Source organism: Pantherophis guttatus, chromosome 1, assembly GCF_059756535.1.
Source record: "Pantherophis guttatus breed Tessera chromosome 1, ASM5975653v1, whole genome shotgun sequence".
Classification (NCBI taxonomy): Eukaryota; Metazoa; Chordata; class Lepidosauria; order Squamata; family Colubridae; genus Pantherophis; species Pantherophis guttatus.
In genome coordinates this window covers 286,709,400-286,729,766 of record NC_142063.1, presented here as the reverse complement: position 1 = coordinate 286,729,766, position 20,367 = coordinate 286,709,400, and the positions used below count along the sequence as shown (strand labels likewise).

Below are 20,367 nucleotides of genomic sequence, written 5' to 3'. Positions count from 1 at the left end.
TCTTACAGAAAGCAGCTGCAAATTTAAAGGAAGTTCACAAGATCAAAGACTGTCATCTGAAAAGAATCTGAGGCAAGTAAATCAAAACAAGATATATTTTTTTCAAAAATACAAAACAGAAAGATTGTGAAGCTGACTGAAGGCTACAGAAACTCCACAAATTTAAGGATTAGATTGGTTGTTGGAATGTTCACATCTTTGTTTCTTCCTTGACTAATAGAATTGTGTCCTGAGTGAGTTCCTCTGAAGTACTGATCAGGGGAAGGGATTTTTCTTAAAAAAAAAAAATCTCCCAATGAAATGATGAATTAGGTTTAATTAAGCAGGGAGACAGCCCATATTAATTTCCAAAATACAGACTGAACAAGGCAATCTGCAAAATGTATTTATGCGCAAGCTGTAAAGCAATCTGTACTTCAGAATGTTGCCTACAAAATATCTTTAATGTGTCATCAGATGCAGAAAGTCATTTACAACTACAAAAAAAGCTCAGACATCCAAGATGGTTCGAATAAAAGGAAGAATCATTGTAAAAACATAGGAAATAAGTAAGGAAAGAGCTATGAATTAAAATATAGTGTAAGCCCATTATAAATTACAAATTCAAATGGAGTTTGTTTATTTATAAATGAAATAAAGAGTTTAACTGGAAAACAGTTGATGCAAACGCAAATAACAAATGCAAAAGGTGGTATAATATATAACAAACTAGCATCTGGACCTATAAACCAAAGAGATTTGCTACAGCTCAATTAAGAAATTAGAAATGAGCAATAATGAACTGTCTTCTTACTTCTCTCTTAAAGTCTAAGGATTTCAAATTCACAACTCACTCTCTTTGACAGCAGGTTAATCTGCTGGACCCAGCACAGAAAAATCCTTTTGCTTGGAATAATAAATTAATAATGCATGTTTCTACTTTTGCTTATGTAACTCAAATATTTTTAATTAGCTATTTAAAGGTATTATAAGCATCCAGAATTCCCAAGCACTGTCAGAAGTGTTGATACAAATGTCTTCTCTTAGACTATTCCTACACTTGGAAACCAATTTCTGGTTTCCCACTCTTTAAATGCTAATATTTCTACTTTGTAAAGTTTCACCAATTTCAATAAGAACCTAAGACTCATCATTCTTTGAAGAAGCTAAACAAACGTTAGCATGGCTATAATACTATTCTGAAGGTGCCTAAGAAAACTCTGTTACATAAAGTGATCTATATTATATTTAATGTGTACAATGTTTGTGAGAAATAAATTACCTCAGTCCCCATGTGAATTCCATTTTAATTTAATTTTATATTCGTAATATTATGGTACAGTCATAGAGAAGAAAAGAATTTCCTGTCGTAAAAGGATGAAAGCTGACAAGAATCAGAATCCAAGTAGGCATCTGTGCCGGAATCTAAAATATCTTACCAGAGCTTACCAGACTAAACAAATTTGGTCAGTAAGGAATGCAATGTCTTAAAAAGCATATTGATTCAGAATTGTCTCATATGTTTTTATTTGCTTTCCTTGTTTTTAGAAATTAGTACAAACTTTACAGAACAGAAGGAGAAATAAATAAATAAAAAGTTCTAATGTGATTCTGCATCTAGCTTTTTCCTCCTGGATGAATTGCTACTATTTGCAAATTCAATACTCACTGAAATGGTGCTACAGACTCTGGAGGCAGGTCGTACGTGGACTTCTTTGTTGCCTTATTGTAGAAAAACTTTTTGTTAGAGGTTTTGCTGAATGCCATTGTCCAGGGGTCTTTGAAGAAAACCAAGAAGACGGAATCAAAAAACAAAAGAGGAGAAAGAAACACATCAAAATTTCTAATTGTAATGTTCCTTTGTACCATTCTCAGCAAACTACTTAACATATAAACTATTGTTTGGCTAATGCAGCATAAGAACATCAAAATAGAAAAATAGGTAATTTCTGTAGAACAGCAACCATACAATAATCACAATACAGTACTTTATTTTTTAAAATTCATAAGCAACCCTGCTTTGAACTAAAAGGTTATGAGGTGATTTTGTGCCAGTTACTAATGATGGCTGGTAAGGAACACAAATAGCATATGAAGAAGCTAGTTACAGCAAACATCTTTCAGCATTTTAAAGTTCTTTTCAAGAAAATAAACAGAAGAATCCAAGAAGCTCTCCCTCGGCCTCTAACATTTTCTATGCACTTTCTACCACCCGAGGTAGGAAGAAAAGACATTAAAATATAATAAGGGGGCAACAAATCAAGAAGGAAATCCGTGTTTGTTTTTTCTCATTCTACAAAGCAAAAATAATAAAAAGTGTCCTTACTTAATTTTCTCAACATCATCCCCCCCCCTTACACACACACACACACAATGATATCGATCCACAGTGCTCAAATTCCAGGCCTCAGGCTTGACTATTATATCAGACTTTGCATGAGTAGAAATTGATTTACCACTGACAGTCCGAACGATGTACAATCCAAAAGGTACAAAATGCCTGTCATCACGACCAGTGTAGGATAGCCGTGGGATTCCACCTGAGCTCTTGATAACCTTCATTTCTAACCTAAGTTAACAAACATGTGAAGAGAAAGAAAGAGAGAAAGAATAAGAAACAATCAGTATCTTTGCATAAACTATAAGAATCTCATAAGCTCTGACAGTCAATATGATTTGGTAGCAGGTAAAACAGGACTTGGACAAAGAGATCTAGTTTAAATTTTGTTCAATACAAATTCAGTATTGGCCAAATCAGTTCAACACCTTAGCTCTCTATCACAAGTAGTGATTTATCTCAGACAGATGCTGTAAAGATGAAGAAATCATAAGGTGGTTGGGTCCACAATTTTTGGATGAAGCTTGGTACCCATTTTTTTTAAGGTAGAATTCTATCTCCTCCAAGAATTGGAGTCTTGTCCCTAACATTACGACGCACCTTCCAAGTTCAACGTGAAACCCTATGATAAAACATGGCTGCTCGCTATGTATTCTAAAGCCTCAAGAACTGCAGAGCCAATAGAAATCCCAGCATACATCTATAATTTGAAGTGTGAATTTTGAGGAAATAACTTTCTCGTCCATTTCCAGAGGTTAGTAGAACCTTGAGGCTGTTACATTCATCGGAGATTGGCGGAATGCCTGCAAAGGCTTTGAATGAGGGTGCTGAGGGGCTCAGAATATTATAAAGTATAATAAGCATAAAAACTGTGAGGGAAACTAAGGTCAAGTTCTTCCATGAATCTCTGCCATAAACGAAATTCATATTTTACAAGAGGTAAAGCGATGAGGACTGTTGATGAATGGTTTTTTAGCCCTAAGTATGACTGCATCCAGATTAAACTGATTTTTTTAAAAAAGACATTTTTCCAATAGGTAAACATCTATTCCACTCTTGTTTTAGGCAAAAGTGACATCATCATACCACACTGTGGTTGTTGTTTTTTTAACCCTATTGATTTGGCAATAAGGAATAAATGATTTTCCTTCCAATATATACTCTATACCTTTTCTTTTTTCTACAGGCTGGTCAATCAGAACATAATAATACTGCTTTCCCAAACAGTAACAGAATTCTACGTTTTCAATCTGCAAATTAAATTACGTTTTAAAAAAATTCTGAGGACTTACCTCAGAAAGATCTTTTCCATATCCTCTAGCCTGTACACTTCCTTCACTCTGTGGGAATAAAACCAGTAAGCTTGGATATGTAAGCGCCAACCTCTGACTGTATCTAGGTTTCCTATAGTCCCCTTCTAGACAGAGTTGGGAACAAGCTATGGAACTTTTGCTGAATATTTTTAATACCTTGCCCTTTAAGCATATGATGACCCCCACACAAAAAAGGAGAAACCGCAGCCTTCGTGATTAAAGAGAAAAGATTGAAGAAGACTAAAAAACAATATATAATAAACAACGAAGAGTAACTGCACATAGTTTTTAAATATTTGTTCACTCTCGGGATCATTACAGAATTGAATCTATAGATTTAAGCATTTCTGGACTGCAACAACACCAATCCACTTGGTAATTCCAGATAGCAAAGTCAAACCATTCTGCTGAGCAAGTTAACCTTGCCATAAATTGTTGCTAAACAGAAAAATGCAGAATTATTCGTATAGAGAAAATTAAGGCTAGCTTTTTGAAAGTCTGTTCCAGCAAGTGTTATACGGTATATGCTAAATAAAAATCACAAATGGGCTTGCTTTTGGGGGAGATGCTTTGGAGTCAGTGGGGACTGCAAGTGCCTTGACACATTCCTGTAGTCTCCTTGGCAAAGATTTTTCAAAAATAGTTTTCACTGCCTGCTTCCTGGGGCTGAGAGAGAGGGACTGATCCAAGGTCACGCAGCTGGCTTTGTGTCTAAGGTGGGACTAGAACTCATCCAGTTTCAAGCCTGATGTTTTAACCACTACAAGAAGAATCCAAGAGGACTTGTTCACCTGATGGGGCTCATATCTGGACGGCTAGGTTTAGAGACAGCTTTCACAAACTTTTCTGCCAGCTGAATTCTGCAATCAGAAAGAGAGATTTATACATGGTACGGTATTGGACATTAAGAAAACTTATATGAGAATTTTCTGCAGTGTCTGCTGGGCAGATATTCCCAAAACAAACATAAAAAAATGATTGGATTTAATAATTCAGGCCTCTTCTGAAGAAAAGGTGATTAGTTGTTACCTAGTCTTCTTTCCAACAGGCATGTCTCCTTTGATAAAGTGGACAAAAAGAAAACAAAAAGGTTTCTAATATTGATCTGAAAAACTGTCTTGAACAGTGCAGATGAAAAGTTAAAAGAAGCCCCACTATCCCACAAAAATATTTATGCAATGGTCTACCGAAACGCTACTTACCGTTGATTGAAATGCTGCTCTTTAACATCACTGCCATTCAGCACCAAAGCATCCAGGATGTGGATGGCGTGGATTTTTCGCTGGGCTTTGCCCTAGAAAGAAAGGGAATTAGGAACATCTCAAAGTGCTACTCCTTGCAAAAAATGTGCATATCTGCATATAATGGTAGTCCTTATGAGTGACCACAGTTTATTTATTAAATTTATATGCCACTCATCTCACTTTTTTAAGCAACTGTGGGTGGCTGAATCTAAAATTTAGTCTGTTTCAATGTGGACCAATATGCAGATTTTCAGGCAGAGGGATGGAAAGACTTTAGTTCAGCTGGAAGATACTCAGAACAGATTGCAGTAAATTGGGATCAGAAATTCAGTCATTAAGTGAAACCTTAACAATGCTTAATCTTACTTTGGGGTTTGTCTGTTTTTCTTTACAGACCGGCAAAATTCATAAATCAAGGATTGGTCATAAAGTTATTTTTCCATCACTGTCATAACTGCTAACAGTTGCTGTATGAGCCAGTTGCTAAGTGAGATCTACTTGCATTCAATCTCAGTTTATATAAGTGAGATTAAATAGCACAATTTTTAATCAAAAAGTGCCCCTATCAATTTCTCCCCACTACCTTCTCTTTTATGAACCTTGAGGTCAAAAGTAATTTTATCTTCTGACTGGCTTTTATCTATTCTTGGGTTTTTTCTCCTTTTATTGATGTTTTATTTTATGGTATGTCTTTGGATTTGCAGAAACGCTTAGAGCCAATGAAGTTATTTCTCTGGAATTATCATGCCTGTAAATGCAAAACCACTCTGTCTTGGAAGTATGCGATCTGAATCTGTTCAGCCTCCAGCCACTGGGTCAACACTTCAACCACCTCATCTCTTTGGCCCAGAGATAAGATACAACCCAGAGCTTTTCTCTGAGACTCCCTCTGTTTTTCAACCATGTGATGCTTATTTTAGGGATTATACTACAGGCTTTATGTTGTTTTCCTACATCAAAATAGCTGAAACACTTTACTTTTTTGCTATTGTGGCCACAGTTAGTCCACTTCTGCTTTTGGCCAGTGTTTCTCACCTCAGCAACTTTTAAGATACGTGGATTTCAGCTCCCTTAGTTCCCAGCAGTCTATGCATCTTAAAAGTTGCTGAGGCTGAGAAATTCCTAGCCAAACATAAGAATTTTTTTTCCTGTCAAGATATCCTGAGGGACAATTTACTGGGAGCTGCACAGTGGTTATAAATGTGGCTAGCAGAAAGATTGGTTAGGGACTATGCCCTTGTTCTCTCTCCTCTCTCTTTTCATCCATCACACTGTTCAAGGAAGGAAACAGGGCAAAAACATTTTCAAAAGAAAACTTCTCTGAAGGTCACCAACCTCTCCTTTCAGCTCAGGAACAATTTCCACACAAAGAAGTGTATCCCGTGGCAGTTCTATCTTCAATTCCAGTTTGGTCCAGCGGTCTGATTGGCGACCAAGCCAAGTGTATATCTGAGACTTCTGCATATAAGCAAAAAAGGAGGTAGCCGGATTAGAGGCAGAAGCAGCCCACCAAAGAAGCCACATGCTCTCAAGCAGTTTGTAGTATAACAGGTGAGAGAAATGTGCATCCAAACTAGGATGATGTCTTAAGAAGGATATGAAAGAGATGTTATTAGGAAAGACAATAAACATTCAGTTTCCTTAACAAGACTCTCTAACTATTCCCAAAAATGTGACTTAATTTCACATAAGAAATATTAATTATTATAACCAAATAAGCAGAGATATTTCATCAAGTTATGAAACAAAGTTTTCATTTATCTTCAAATGACAAGGAGAATCCACCAGTCAAATTATCATCTTGGTAACATTTTGTTTCTTTTGTGTGTCTTCAAGTCAGTGTTGACTCCTGACGACAGCCTGGACAACCAGAAAGAAAAACGTACCTAATCTAAACAAATTCCACGTTACTTAAAATATATTATTTCACCTATTGATATTAACCAATATGTTTAATTATCACATACCCCTAATGACAGAAGGAACTTCTGCTCATTTCCCGATACCATGCATCTGTAATCCAGCACCGGTCGAATTTTGTGCAAAGTTTTTGAGTTGAGAGGAGTTGATTTATAACTAAAGATCTCTACGTTAGTACCCTAAAGCAAAATTGAAAGAGACAGAATGAAAGAGAATTCCACAATTTATTTCAATATGGTGACCTCCAGAGATCTGATCTGTAACTTTCATCAGTCACATCTACTGAGCAAGCTGACCAAGCATAATGAGAGTCTCTGAAAGAGACTAAGTTGAGGAAAGTAAAGGGCTAAATCTATGACTAGCATTAAAATACATTACAATGCTTTATGTACTGAGATAGAGCCTTGCTGGTACAGTGGTCTAAGCACCCTGTTATTAACACAGCTGCCTGCAATTTACTGCAATTTACTGCTGGTTCGAATCTCTCCAAGGCTCAAGATTGACTCAGCCTTCCATCCTTTCTAAGGTAGGTGAAATGAGGACCCAGTTTGTGGGGGCAATAAGCTGACTTTGTATAAATATACAAAAGTATGAAGGCTATTGCTTAACGCATTGTAAGCCGCCCTGAGTCTCCGGAGAAGGGCGGCATATAAATCAAATTAAAAATAAAAAATAAATAAAAAATAGCAGAATGTGCTAACTTCAGAGCCTATCAGCATGATAAATGCTTATCAGCCTACCTATCTTAGCATAAAGTAACTTCCATGAAGCTTAAGTTCCATCTTTATATATCCCTTTTCCTATAGTTTTAGAAAAGGCTCAGCCAATTGAATCTAACCATAGTGTCTAAGTGAAAGCCCTTCACAGTGCATTTCAAGCCAGCAGCTTTACAAGAATGTTAACCAAAGAACAGCTGACATTAAGTCTGGCCAGGTATTTTTTTTAATCTTTGCTTTCTATGAATGGCACCAAAGAGGGCATGAATGTCATCTGAATATCTCGACACAGAAAATGGGGAAAAAATTCTTACCTGAGTTAGTTCATAGAATTTGGACAAGGGATCAGAAGAGGATGGAGCAATTCGGGCTTGGTCTGGAATCTAGAAAGATTAAAAATTTAATTAGTTTAAAATTATAAATTGCCTACATTTCCCTGATTTTTTTTGTATTATGTAAGGAAAAAAACACGGCAATTTTACTATAAAGAAAAAAAATCAGACAATTTTATTCTTGTAGAAGCTATTGTTGAATCAAAATATTATTTTTCCACATATATTTTTATCTTCTCAATCCTCCTTCCTCATGAATCCCACACAAAGGACAGTGGGGATTTTCTGTTATAATAAACTACCCGTGTGGCCTTTGTCCATGCCTGCAAATTATCCAAAAGAATTAGGCAGTTCATTTAAACGTGAATGAGAATGAAAGTTCCTTTTCAAATCAGTAAAATACTTTTCATGCAATACATTATTAGCCTATAAAACAGGCTGCAATAAAAATCCCCCAAATCCAAGATCCATGCAGAGAAACCAACCTGCAATGAAACTATTAGTTCCCTTCAGCTATTAGCAATAAACTATATTTAATTCTACTGCATTATCTACTCTGTAATTTCAATGAATATTTATTATATTTGAAAAAAATACCCTTATATGAAAGATTTCAAACCTAAAATGTTGCAGAGATCCTTGCAAGTTCTCAGCTAGTAATCTCTATTTGGAGATATCATAACAATATCAATATTTTTTTTTTACTTTGGGATAATTAGCCAAGAAAACACTGTATTATGATTCCTCGCTTATAATTACATTTTTATACATCCATGACAAGTTTTAATTGTATGACAACACTGTTACCATAATACCTGCATCATTCAGGATGTCAAACGTTTTGTTGTGATTATAATCATGAGATAATTTAGATAGCAATTTTATTCTTGTTTTCTTTCTCCTAAAAACAAGGGATATATTTCCAACTCTGTCCTTCATCCTTCCAGTCAACTGGGCCAGTCAGCAGTTTTTCTTCCTCAACAATGAGTGCTTTTTATTAACAGAACTCTTACTCTCACAGAAACTAGCAGAACAAGCTGCCATCTGAGGAGGAAGCAGGATTTTCAATTCAGAGATGAAATGCTATCATTTTAACTTCCCAAGTCTTCCCTGCAGTGACAGGAGTGAAAAGAAGACTAACTTCTAAAAGGCTGAGACTTCACCTGTAAAATAGTAACTTCCAGCTGTGTTTCAGACATATTAAAGAGGATTGTGTCAGCTGGATAAAGAAGACAGTACAACTAGTTTAAGAAAATCATAAATAATGCCAGACTAGGTCAATTTGTACCTGCAATGTTATTAAAAACTGACATCAACTGGTTGCGAAGGGTCATCCTGAGCATACCTTTTGATCTTCTAAAGACAAAAGAATCCTTTCTGACAGAGAATATATGATGTTCTTATTCGGACTGCAGAAACCTAGTTCTTATATTAAGAAAGTTGAGAACCACAAAATACAATGGTTGTAATATTTTGCTTCTTTGTCTTACTCACCCCCCAAAGTCGGAGGCATTCTTTTCGGATATCAGCTTGACGTGGTTCATTCAAAGTCCTAAAAGAATATATAAGTGTCTAAATCTTCCCCCAAAAAGATACTTGAGGTTCTTTTTATCCCATCTACTCAATGATAACTTATTACTATCCATTCATCTAGTCACTGAGTCACATTGCTTGAATTGGGTGATCTTATGAATAGATAATACATAAAAAAACAATACAGGTGTCCTCAATTTACAACGGTTCACTTAGCAACCACTCAAAGTAATAACAGATCTGTGTTGGGGCTACTTATAACCTAGATTCAAACTTCCAGCAGACAGACAGACCAGAGACACAGACACACAAACACACACACACAGAGTTACATGACTGAACTACGAACACTTGACAACACAGCCACATTTTACAACCATCATGACTTACAACCATGATGGGCAGACTTCATTATGGTCGTAATTTGAGGACTACCTGTAGTTTTTGAAACCCAATGCTGCCTCACATATAATCTTGTTTCCCTACTAGTATGGCATTCTTGCGTTTGAAAAAAAACTCAATCTATAGTAGCTCAAATAAGAAAAAGCCAACCTACCATATTACAGATTTGGGCCATAAAAAACACTGCTTCTACCGAAGGAAAATCAATAGGACAAATTTAGTGACAACACACTAGGTAGGGCCCAGTGACTTGAAAGACAATAAAATCCTACTAAATTTACTCTAAATCAGTCCCATTGTAATCATACCATGGCTAAATTTGTACCTTACCACTATAAATGAAAATTATATTCATGAGACTAATTATGCATCTCAGAGAATCTACACATTAATTTCCAGTAAAATTCTTAAGTATAGTTTTGTAGAACACTTTTGAAAATACCAAATCTACTTACGTGTCTTGAACAAAGGCATGAATTTTGGCCAGGGCTTTAATCTGAACAGCACAGAATCTGCAAGAGAAAGCAGGTCTATTCTAGAGCATTCAGAGGAACTTGTTAAATGAAAGTCTTATGAATCAAAATATGGATTAAAAAAATAAGAGGCAGAACAAAAATAAAACATGTAGATTTGTACCACATTATAATGAATCGCATTGCACTGATACTGTTAGAAATTGAAGAGTATTTCATTTACAATTTTTGCTCATGATATTTTTCATTGGGTGAAATCCAGTGATTACTGGATCCCTTATCTATAATATTACCGCACATTTTAAATGTGTGTGTCAAATTTTTCAATTTTCAATTTCCAAACATTAGGAGTCCTCAAAACATTGGTTACTTTAATATCATTTAGATGCACTTGGTAAATAACTACATAAACATCATAACTTTTTAATATTTTGTTTGTTTCATTTGCCCAACAGGGATGCCTACACCTCCAAAGATCTGAAACTAATGCTTCAGGCAGCAAAATAGTAGCACCTCTCTGTTATTCATTAAAGCAGAACCTCTCTTTGGGCTGTCACAAAGTATGAAAGAAGACATGGCTACTTTAACATAGAAGACTAGAAAAACGAAGTGTATATTCTCATGAGTGCAGAGGGGTGTTTGAAGCATTTCTTTCAAATCGTTTTCAAGTATGCACTAACTCACTGTAGAATAGGAGACACAATCAGCCTCCCAAATCCTTGGGGTAGCCAGGCCTCAGTAGGTAAGGAATTAGATATAATATTCTATTTCACCACTTGCCTTTTGTCAAACATACACAATGATTTAGCTTCTTTGGTTTAAGAAAAAATGAGTCTTGGAAAAGAGATAACTTGCCTATGATATCAGAATAGAAGACTAAAATTGGAGAAAATGCTGCAATTGGGAGTATATATCCACAATAGAAGTTTAACTAATTCAAGCAGAAGTGGCTTCCTTATATGCAATATATCACAAAGCAAGGCAGATCTGGATACCTGGAATATGGTTAGGGCTCCAATAAAAACTAACAACATCTACTAATGCTTGGTGTGAAGTTTTACTATCTAATCTGTGGCCAGCGATTAGAGATACAAATAGAAGGGGATGGGAAAATATGTACAGGTAGTCCTCAAGTTACAAATGTAATAGAGCCTGCCTATTCCATTTGTAACCCGAGGATTCGTAGGAGTGAATCTCATACCTTGAACCTGGTCATTCCCTTCTTTCGTTTTTTCCAAAGGACTGGCAAAGCCTATAGAGACGCAATCTCCCTGCAGGCTTCGGCAAGGAAACAGCAAACGGCAAATATCCAGGCCTCAATTCACGGAGAATAGAGGCTTAAACTGCGAGTTCACGCGAGATCAATAGCACGAGATCTCACGCTACTGATCTCGCGGTACATTAGGCCTTTGTTCTCTATGAATGCATCGAAAGCCTAAAGCAACAAAGTAGGCAAAGAAACCGCGACAGAGAGATGATCTTTGCAAGTTAAGTGAGTCTTCACAAGCACAGTGCCTGTAAAGACCCGGGGGGGGGGGGGTAGGTTGAATAGGCAGGGCGAATGTTGTAGAGCCTCTGCGGTCGTTCATAAGGGCGAACAACTGCTGTGGTGTTGCAACATTTGTAATTTGGGGATTTGTTCGTAAACACTAGGGGGCGCTTATTGCATAATTTTGAACGTTTGCTAAGTGAATGTTTGTAACCCGGGGATTACCTGTAATTAAAAAGTGTTCCATGTTTTTAAATTCAGAGAGAGAGTCTTCTTCATATCATATTTCTTTTCTAACTTCCTTTGCATTTTATTATTTGCTTTTCCCCTCTCTGCATTTCAGTATTTTAACGATAAACACATGGATGAAAAAAGTATCTTATAAAGTATGTTCTTATGCAAACTATTAAATTTAAAAAGATATTTTCAGATAGTAAAAGTAACTTGGTAAAATCACTAGCAAAAAGAGTGCAACTATCCAAAGGCAAATCCTTTATTTTTTCCTGCAGAAAGTTTTTGGGTTTGTTTTTTGTTTTTTGTATTAACTCACCTTTCATTTGAGCGGATCATGTAGTCATAGAAATCATGATCGCCTCTGATTACTTCCAAAGGAACAACAAGATTAACATCTTGGTCAGAGTTGCGTAGCTGGTTCATTTTCATGTTCACTGTGAAAAGATAGTCTCTCACTTCTTCAATTCCAGCTTTTAAACCACGGCATATCACATACCTGTAGAGGCACAAAATACTTTTTTCCTTGTTTTTTGTGGGTTTGAGTTTTTTACACAATGACTAATACCTTTTGCTAGATTAGAAGGGAAACTCATGTGTATATGCTTCTGAAGAAACATAGATCATGCTATTAGAATGGTACAATATTTCCTGCAGTCTAGAGTTTTTGAACGACAATGGATCCAGAATCGTCTAATGCTTTCTCTGTCGTTGCTATTTTTCCAAACTATTTGCCAGTGATAGAAAAAAACCTGCATGAACTAACAGTGAGCTCTGATTAATTGTAGATTATAGTAGCTTTGTCCTATTCATACTTTAATGTGACCAATATTAAGCTATTGTAGCCAATTCAAACATTTCCTAAATGATTACTAATATATATGTTAAAAAAGCAAAAAGAAAAGATCAAACAGAGTCTGGTGGCAAATAAAAAAAAAATACTTATCCAGTGCCCCTTGCTTCCCCCCAACTATCTTGTATAGTTCTTTCTCCTTCTCTGATTCCAAGAATGGAAAATTCACAGCCAAAACCAGACATAAAACACATATCAAGATTGCAACTACATCAAATCTTTTATCACTGTTTCCTCATTCAAGCAGATTAATTGCCTTCACATTTCTCACTTCTCACCTTTCCGAATTGGCAGGACGGCTTGTCACAGGTTTGAAGATTGATACACGTTCAAAGCAGCAATACAACAAATACACAAGGCCAATACTGAATGGTGTGAATAAGTCAAAGGTTTTGCAGAGAAAATGCCCTCCTGGAGGGAAAAAAAAAAAACAATTAAAAGGGAAAAACACATACTATTTTATATTCTATCTTTCCATCAAGAAATTGAGTTTATCTTTCTGAAACCTAAACGAAACCAAGGCAGAATGCTTGGGCTGTAGCTTCTTAATGAGTTTGTGCTCATCAAAGAACCAAGTGTGTGTTTTCTCATTCTGTCTCAGGCTTTATTAGATAACCATCTGCTACATAATTTATCATAGCAGTAAAGCTTTACCCACAGACTTCTTGAAAAACTGAACTGGGAAGATCTTGATGATCTGGTAATAGTCATGGCCAGGATTACATAAATCCATTTTATGCCTGTGCCCTTTCTTGTTTCATGCAACCCTGTTCAGACATATCTTATTCAGCTCTCATTTGGATTATTGCAATGCACTGTACATGGGGCTACCCTTGAACACATTCAGAAGCTACAAGTTGTCCAGCATGCAGTGGCATTAGTAGTTATGGAGACACCACATTACATCCATGTAACACTATTACTATAAAGGCCTCTATTATCCTGTTACAAGAATATCTACATATATCTAAATGCATTTTAGAAACAGCAATTCACAATGACAAAAAAATAAAATAAAAAAACAAAAACAGCCCAAATTGGAACACCTTGTCACTTATAGTCCAAAGTTTGAACAAATATTTTCAAGGGAAATGCTTCATAAATAGAAAAAGACAAAACAGACTGGAGAATATCTAACTCCAAAATCAGAGGAGGATAAAATATAGAGGTAAGGCAAAATGCAACAGCACCTGTCCGTATAACAGAGAGTCCTGTGAGGAACTGACAAAGCGTCAGCTGTTTGCTTAAAATCTCTTGGATGTTTTCCTGCCCTTCTACTGAGAAGCCCTGAAACACACAAAGTTAAATGCATAATTGTTTAATATCACCATCTATAAGATTAAAAAATAATGGCTCTTCAGGTGTTAGCGCTATCTTCCAACCAATCCACCGTCAGAACTAATCTGTCCTTCTCTGGAGTGCCAAGTTTCGCCTTGGCTGATTGAGCAAAACATTGCTGCCACTTTCTCATCTCTCTCTTACCAACACCAACCACAGTAGAATATGCTTGTTGCCTTTCTGCTCCCTTCATTTATTATAGCACCAAATTACAACTGAGATATGTAGATTTGGGGTGGAGGGAGAGAACAGAAGAGAAAGTAAAATCAGTAGTGAAGTATCTTCCCTCTGGTTATAAACTGATAGGCATCATCTGTCTAAAGCAGTGGCCCTCAACCTTTTGGGCACCAGGGACCGATTCCACCAGAGGAGGTGTGGTTTTGCATGCTCCCTAATCCCAGAGGGGGCTTTCCTTGTTTGCACAGCCCAATTGCTGACATGCTGACATAAAGGATCGTGTTCTCCCTTTTACCTCATTTTTCTGTATAATCCTATTGGCAATACTCACTGAACATGCCTGTATGTAGATTGAGGGTTATTTTATAATAATTTTTAAGGAACCACTGCTATCGGTTTTCGATAATGTCTAGCTCAATGGCCAAGGTTATTCTGACAGAGGGCAGCAGCACTCAGGTCTTATACACGTGAGGCATTTAGGGAAAGGAAAAGGATGGAGTTCAGATTCCTATTACCTCTAGAGAGCCTTTGGAACTTGGACATTAATGGGAAAATGATAATTGACCTTTCATTGAGTTTCATAGGCTCTTGACTCCAGAGTTTGCTGCGTTATTAAATAAAGGCATATCCCTCTGGGATAGATTGACTATGCATAGTTAAGTCCATATAATCCCAGGAATCAAGTTCAATTCAAAGGTATTTTATAATTATAGCAGCTAGATAAAATTTGTCAACTACATCTCGGACCTTTCACAAAAGGTCATTCTCTTGACCAAAAAAACTCTCTAAGAGTTTTGCTTCACTTAGGACATAAAAATATGTTTTATTAGCTGAAAATAGAGGCTCGGTATTTACACGCAACAAGATCAGCTATATAGTTACATTGAAGTTTAAGTTTCTCAAGGACATTTGTAACGTATAATTTGGTGACATTCAGGGAACATATGTATATATATATATATATATATATATATATATATATTTCATTTCCACACAGTTCATTAATCCAGTTCCAAGATAAAACAGAATGATCCATGAAGTAGCTGCAAAGGAAAGCTAGTATTATGATTATTTTCCTAATTTGACTGCATGTCACAGCATGCTATGAAAGGTAAGCTGCAGATAATGCCCACAGGATAAAAGAGAGAAAAAAAACATACCCCATCGGCCATTAAGAAATGCACCCCCTTCTGATCTGTGTTGTCCAGCACAAACTGCTGAAAGGCAGATATGTTCTCAGGACGGGTGATGTCGCCATCTCCCTCAACACCCCCTTCACCTAAGTGGGAAAACAAGGATTTTGATTTTGAATCACATATATTAATACCGTACTTACCGAAGAATTGTTTTTTTAAAAACCTCCTGTTTTTAAAAAAATAATTACCTAACTTTCAACAGGAAGTATTTTAGAAAGTTGTTTAGTAAAAGGAAAGGCATTTTTCTTATCCCAATACTGCCAGTTTTTCCTATTCTTAGATAATTAATGTTCTTGCAGAAAACCATGCATCCATTGCGAATGGTTTTTTAAAAAAAATGAAAACAATTTTGTTTGCTTACCATAGTAAGGCTCGAAAAGCTCACTAGATGCAGCATAGAAATCTTCCAATTTGAAATCGTTTGGTCCTTTTAAGGTCATCCCAAAACCTTTTGCATGCCACTTCTTCCTCCAGAGGATATATTCTGAGAAACCACCAGGGCCAGCACATACATCAGCAAAATATAGCAGTTCAGCAGAACTCTCTTTAATTAGTGGTTTCTGCAAACAGAAAGGATAAAAATTCAATCACCGCAACTAAATCAATCTCCCAAGTAAATAGTTGCTGATATCAATCTGTTAAATTGCTTAGCTTTTGAGGTGCTTAATCAACCTCCATTTCAATAAAGCTCTAAGGATTTTCCTACTCACTTTTCCCATTCAGAGAAGGTACCAGAGATACACAAATAAATGAAAACCCTCACCCCACGAGAATCCTTTGGGTTTGTAAACATGTGGTCGAAGACATAATCTATGTTTGCCATCTTCATTGCAGCTCTGTAAGTGTAAGATGGGCACTTGTTAAGAGTTTGCCCTTAACTGACCAGATATGTTGCAATGTGTAGTGTATTCTCTGACCTATTTAGGAAGAAAGCTCCGCGGATCATCTCATAGGGATTTGATCTTGTACGAGCTCGGCGCATCTCCTCTCCATCCAGCACATCAAAAACAGTCTGCAGAAAGAAATTAGAAAATCTAATCGGGGAAGGGGACCTAAACAGAACATTTTGCTGCTCCATACTTAGAACTTTATTTTACTTTACAGAACCCAATTAGGGGGAACAATTAGCAATGGAACATTCGTTCTTTAATCAGAATGTAAGCTTCATTAAGTAGACAAGGCCAAAAAAATTCAACCAGTGGTAGGATTCAAATAATTTAACAACCGGTTCTCTGCCCGAATGATTTCTTCCAACAACCAGTTCACCAAACTGCTCAGAAAATTAACAACCGGTTCTCCCGAAGTGGTGCGAACTGGCTGAATCCCACCACTGAATTCAACTCCAGAGAATTGCTAAAAATACTTTTATTGAAATTGGCTACAATAACAGAAAGGAGCAGAGCACAAAGAGGGTACACAAATAGGCAAGGAAGACCAGGGCCGAGGGGGAGCGGGGGGGAGCTATGAAAGACAGAGTGGGTCTGGTATGTGAATGGAAGGGGATCCTTGCTAGTGAGGAGAGTACCAGGAACAAAAATGGTCCAACGTATCATGCTGCCAATTTTCATGTGCAACCTCAAAGCCGCAGGTTTTTCTTCCATAACCGGATCTCATCAACTTTCAGAGATGACACTGCTTGACAGTGGAAGCCTACAAAATGGCAGGACATGTACACCTCAATCTTGGTACACAACTACCAAATATCCTCGATGATTAGACCAAGGGTCTTATAAATCCAAAATGTCCTGCCACCACTGTTGTGTGTGCCAGGTGTAGCATTTCCTCTCGTAATTCCACCAAAGGCAAATAAAGGTGACCATGATAATGCAAGAAGCCATCCTCAGATTTAAATAGAGGTATCTTGAACTGGTCCGGGTTACACTGGTGTGCTAAAGCTGAGCCTGAGTGAAATGGTTTCTTCCCTGCAGGTTTCAAATATGTGCTGTCAAGGAGGTGACTCCAAAGTGGCTTTCTAGCTGCAGTTTTCTAGCTGCAATATTGTGGCTGTGAAGGGCATCTGCTCCATCATTTGAGAGCCTGAACAAGGCATCTTCCCGTTTGCATGGGGCTGGGACACATAGATCAAGAAGTTAAAGCATGAGAATAAGGCAGACCATCAAGCCTGGCAATAACTGAGTTGCCAGGCTATGCATAGTTGCTCCAGGTTCTGGTGGTTGGGTCATATATATACTGGATATACTGTGTGCCTTCAGATGTTGCTCCCAAACCTTGAAAGCACCCTTGAGAATGAGCAGCTCTTCCAATATGGTGTCACTGATTTCATCTGTAGTTAACCTCCCTAAGTAAAAGGAGCAGAGCAGAGGTGATTGATTTGGTTTGTGCCCTGCAAGAGCAATGTTAGGGGCAGGCACTATAGTGCTTTATACTACCTTTATACTGGGGTCTGAGTGCTGAAAGAGTACGGATACAACATCTCCAGTTATTGGAAAACCTCATTGGAATGGCTCTTTGTTTCACAGTGGCCCAAAGAAGGAAGTAATAATATGCGAGAAAGCAGAAATAAACTTGTAAGAGAAGTTTGCAAAATCTAGGAATCACTGCACATCTTCGTCACTTGACAGCTTTGTTACTTTGTTACTTGGTTTACTCGAACCTTGATAGGATCTATGCCCAGGCCTTCAGGTGAAAATGAAATAGCCCAGGAGTTGTCTTGGCGAGATCAAATGTGCACTTTCCAACTTGGGAGTACAGGCAATACTTTTGGAGACATTGCAGGATAAATTTGGCATATATTCCTGTGGTACCCTGGAGTAGATCAAGATGTTGTCCAAGCAAATAATCGCTAACGGAAGATTTCATGAAAAGCTGGAAGACCATCAGGATTTACAGAGTCTGAATGGCATGATCAAGTATTTGAAATGGCTAAAACTGATCTGCAAGGTGATAATCCCCTTTCTTGATCTAGATCACACAGTACACTCCATGAAGCTCCAGTATGGTGATGACAATGACAGAGAAAAATGAGCAGAATAGGATTATCTGTCATTTTACCTCCCCAGTAGAGGTCCCTGTCCTATTTTTGAAGAATAAATTTGCAAGGGAGAGCTTCATCTTTGTAATGACTATACCTAAATCACATAACTCTGCAACCAACGTTCTCTTCTGCTGATCTTGGATCTCCTATAATAATTATTCTCAATGAATTCACAGAGATCCACTATCTCTAGCTCAGAAAGTACATATAATCTTTGGAATAGTTGCTCTGGGGACAAAATTTATTGTGCGATCACAGAAGTAGTGTAGGGAAAGATGGTCAGTCTGCTTGGCACTGGATACATCATGGAAGCCCACATTCCAGGTCAGCAGAGTTTGGGCAACTTTACTATGAATAGTGCTTGAGTGGTCCCTGCAGGTTTCCGCATGATAACATATGAGTGGTATCCCTGCTCTATGATTACCTGATGCAGCTAGCAGTTGTGATTGCTAATATGGCAATGTGCCTAGAGGGCACAATGGGCAGTGAGACACCAAAACATCTAGCCACTCTAGGCAGATCGCCATATTAGCAATCACAACTGCAAGATGTATCAGGTGATCATATTTGGTTCTCTTTGTTATATTTTGTCAGTCAGGCTGCATGGTGTTCATATGGAGGAATAGGACTGGAAGCAAATTTTCATGGTCCAGTTTCAAAAACAAGGAAGAATGCCAGAGCACTTGACAACCAATGATCTGGGGACATACAATACCACCTATGCACAGGGCTTTCTGAGGAGCTGGAGTCAAGCATACACCACAGGTGTGCTTTAGGGTATGTAGCTGGCAACCAGGAGATGAAGATCAGGGCATGAAAACGGTGCATATGCAGACCAGATGAAGAAAATAAGATGAAAAAACAGGAACGGAGCTACTGGGAAGAAGACATGGAATGTGCATTTGCATGCCAGGGAAATTTCTGATGAAAAAAATATACTTGCATGTGAATTTCTGGTTTCTGTAAATTAATAAGGCTATCTCGTGTGAAAATTACCAGGAAGAGAATCCCCATTCCCCCACCCCCCATAAAAGTAGAATATCAGCTAGAAGCTACACATTCTACACATACACCTTCTAAACAAACCACTTTTCCAGTCAATCTGGTCTGAAACCTGGTAAGATTATAGGCATGATTGCAAGCGTATCCCTCTACTCCTGAATTAAAATGCTTTACAAGTGAAACTAAATACAGCCTACCATAATTAGAGAAGAACAGGAATTTATGGCTAAGTGCAACATTCCGCTTCTCCTCTCACATACAGGAGACTTGCTACTTGAGGATGTGAAAAAACAATATATTCCCTTTTCCTGGATGGACGAAAGGACCATATACATGACCAAGTTTCATCCTGGCAGTTGAAGCTCTGATCCAGCAAAATTATCTGATAGAAATCTTTCTATTTTGTAACATTTATTAAAATAATGAAAAGAAAAATATGTTACCCTGGAAATATTTTCTAAAGGGAAACTCTACCCAATCGTTACATCCACTGGATAGAGAAGGACTTGTATGAGTTAAAATATTCTTATGTCCAATTCTCATGGGTGGGACAGAAGGCCAAATGCTAACTGGAATGGTATGCCTCAATTCGGATTTGTTAAGAGTATTTTCTAGAGCACAGCTTATTGTAGCCCGAATGATTAGGAATGGTCTTCTCACTGAATGACCAGAAATTGATAAAGAGGAAATCAGTTTTTGGATTATAGATCTGTGTCTGGAGCAATCATCAGTTGCATCAATTCACACTTCCCCACTCTGGATAGCACAATTTTCCACAATGGCTCTCTTGTCTAGGGCTGAGCTCCAATAACCAGCCTGTATCACAAGCAATCTGA

At 37.3% G+C, this 20,367-nt stretch overlaps 1 protein-coding gene across 4 annotated transcripts in view; it reads right to left on the bottom strand.

Annotated features, from left to right (window-relative positions):
* Positions 1–20,367, bottom strand: part of CMTR1 (cap methyltransferase 1) — a 39,371-nt gene that overhangs the window by 6,310 nt on the left and 12,694 nt on the right. For all 4 annotated transcript variants that reach the window (XM_034428039.3, XM_034428038.3, XM_034428040.3 and 1 more), the window contains exons 7-23: positions 16,452–16,546; positions 16,298–16,370; positions 15,896–16,094; positions 15,499–15,617; positions 14,014–14,110; positions 13,102–13,234; positions 12,290–12,469; positions 10,233–10,289; positions 9,337–9,394; positions 7,825–7,893; positions 6,842–6,973; positions 6,210–6,332; positions 4,833–4,924; positions 4,422–4,490; positions 3,610–3,657; positions 2,436–2,548; positions 1,649–1,757 (exon numbers count right to left, since the gene is read on the bottom strand). In XM_034428039.3, coding sequence (XP_034283930.2) covers positions 1,649–1,757; positions 2,436–2,548; positions 3,610–3,657; positions 4,422–4,490; positions 4,833–4,924; positions 6,210–6,332; positions 6,842–6,973; positions 7,825–7,893; positions 9,337–9,394; positions 10,233–10,289; positions 12,290–12,469; positions 13,102–13,234; positions 14,014–14,110; positions 15,499–15,617; positions 15,896–16,094; positions 16,298–16,370; positions 16,452–16,546 — 1,766 coding nt within the window. The remainder of the gene's footprint in view (positions 1–1,648; positions 1,758–2,435; positions 2,549–3,609; positions 3,658–4,421; positions 4,491–4,832; positions 4,925–6,209; positions 6,333–6,841; positions 6,974–7,824; positions 7,894–9,336; positions 9,395–10,232; positions 10,290–12,289; positions 12,470–13,101; positions 13,235–14,013; positions 14,111–15,498; positions 15,618–15,895; positions 16,095–16,297; positions 16,371–16,451; positions 16,547–20,367) is intronic.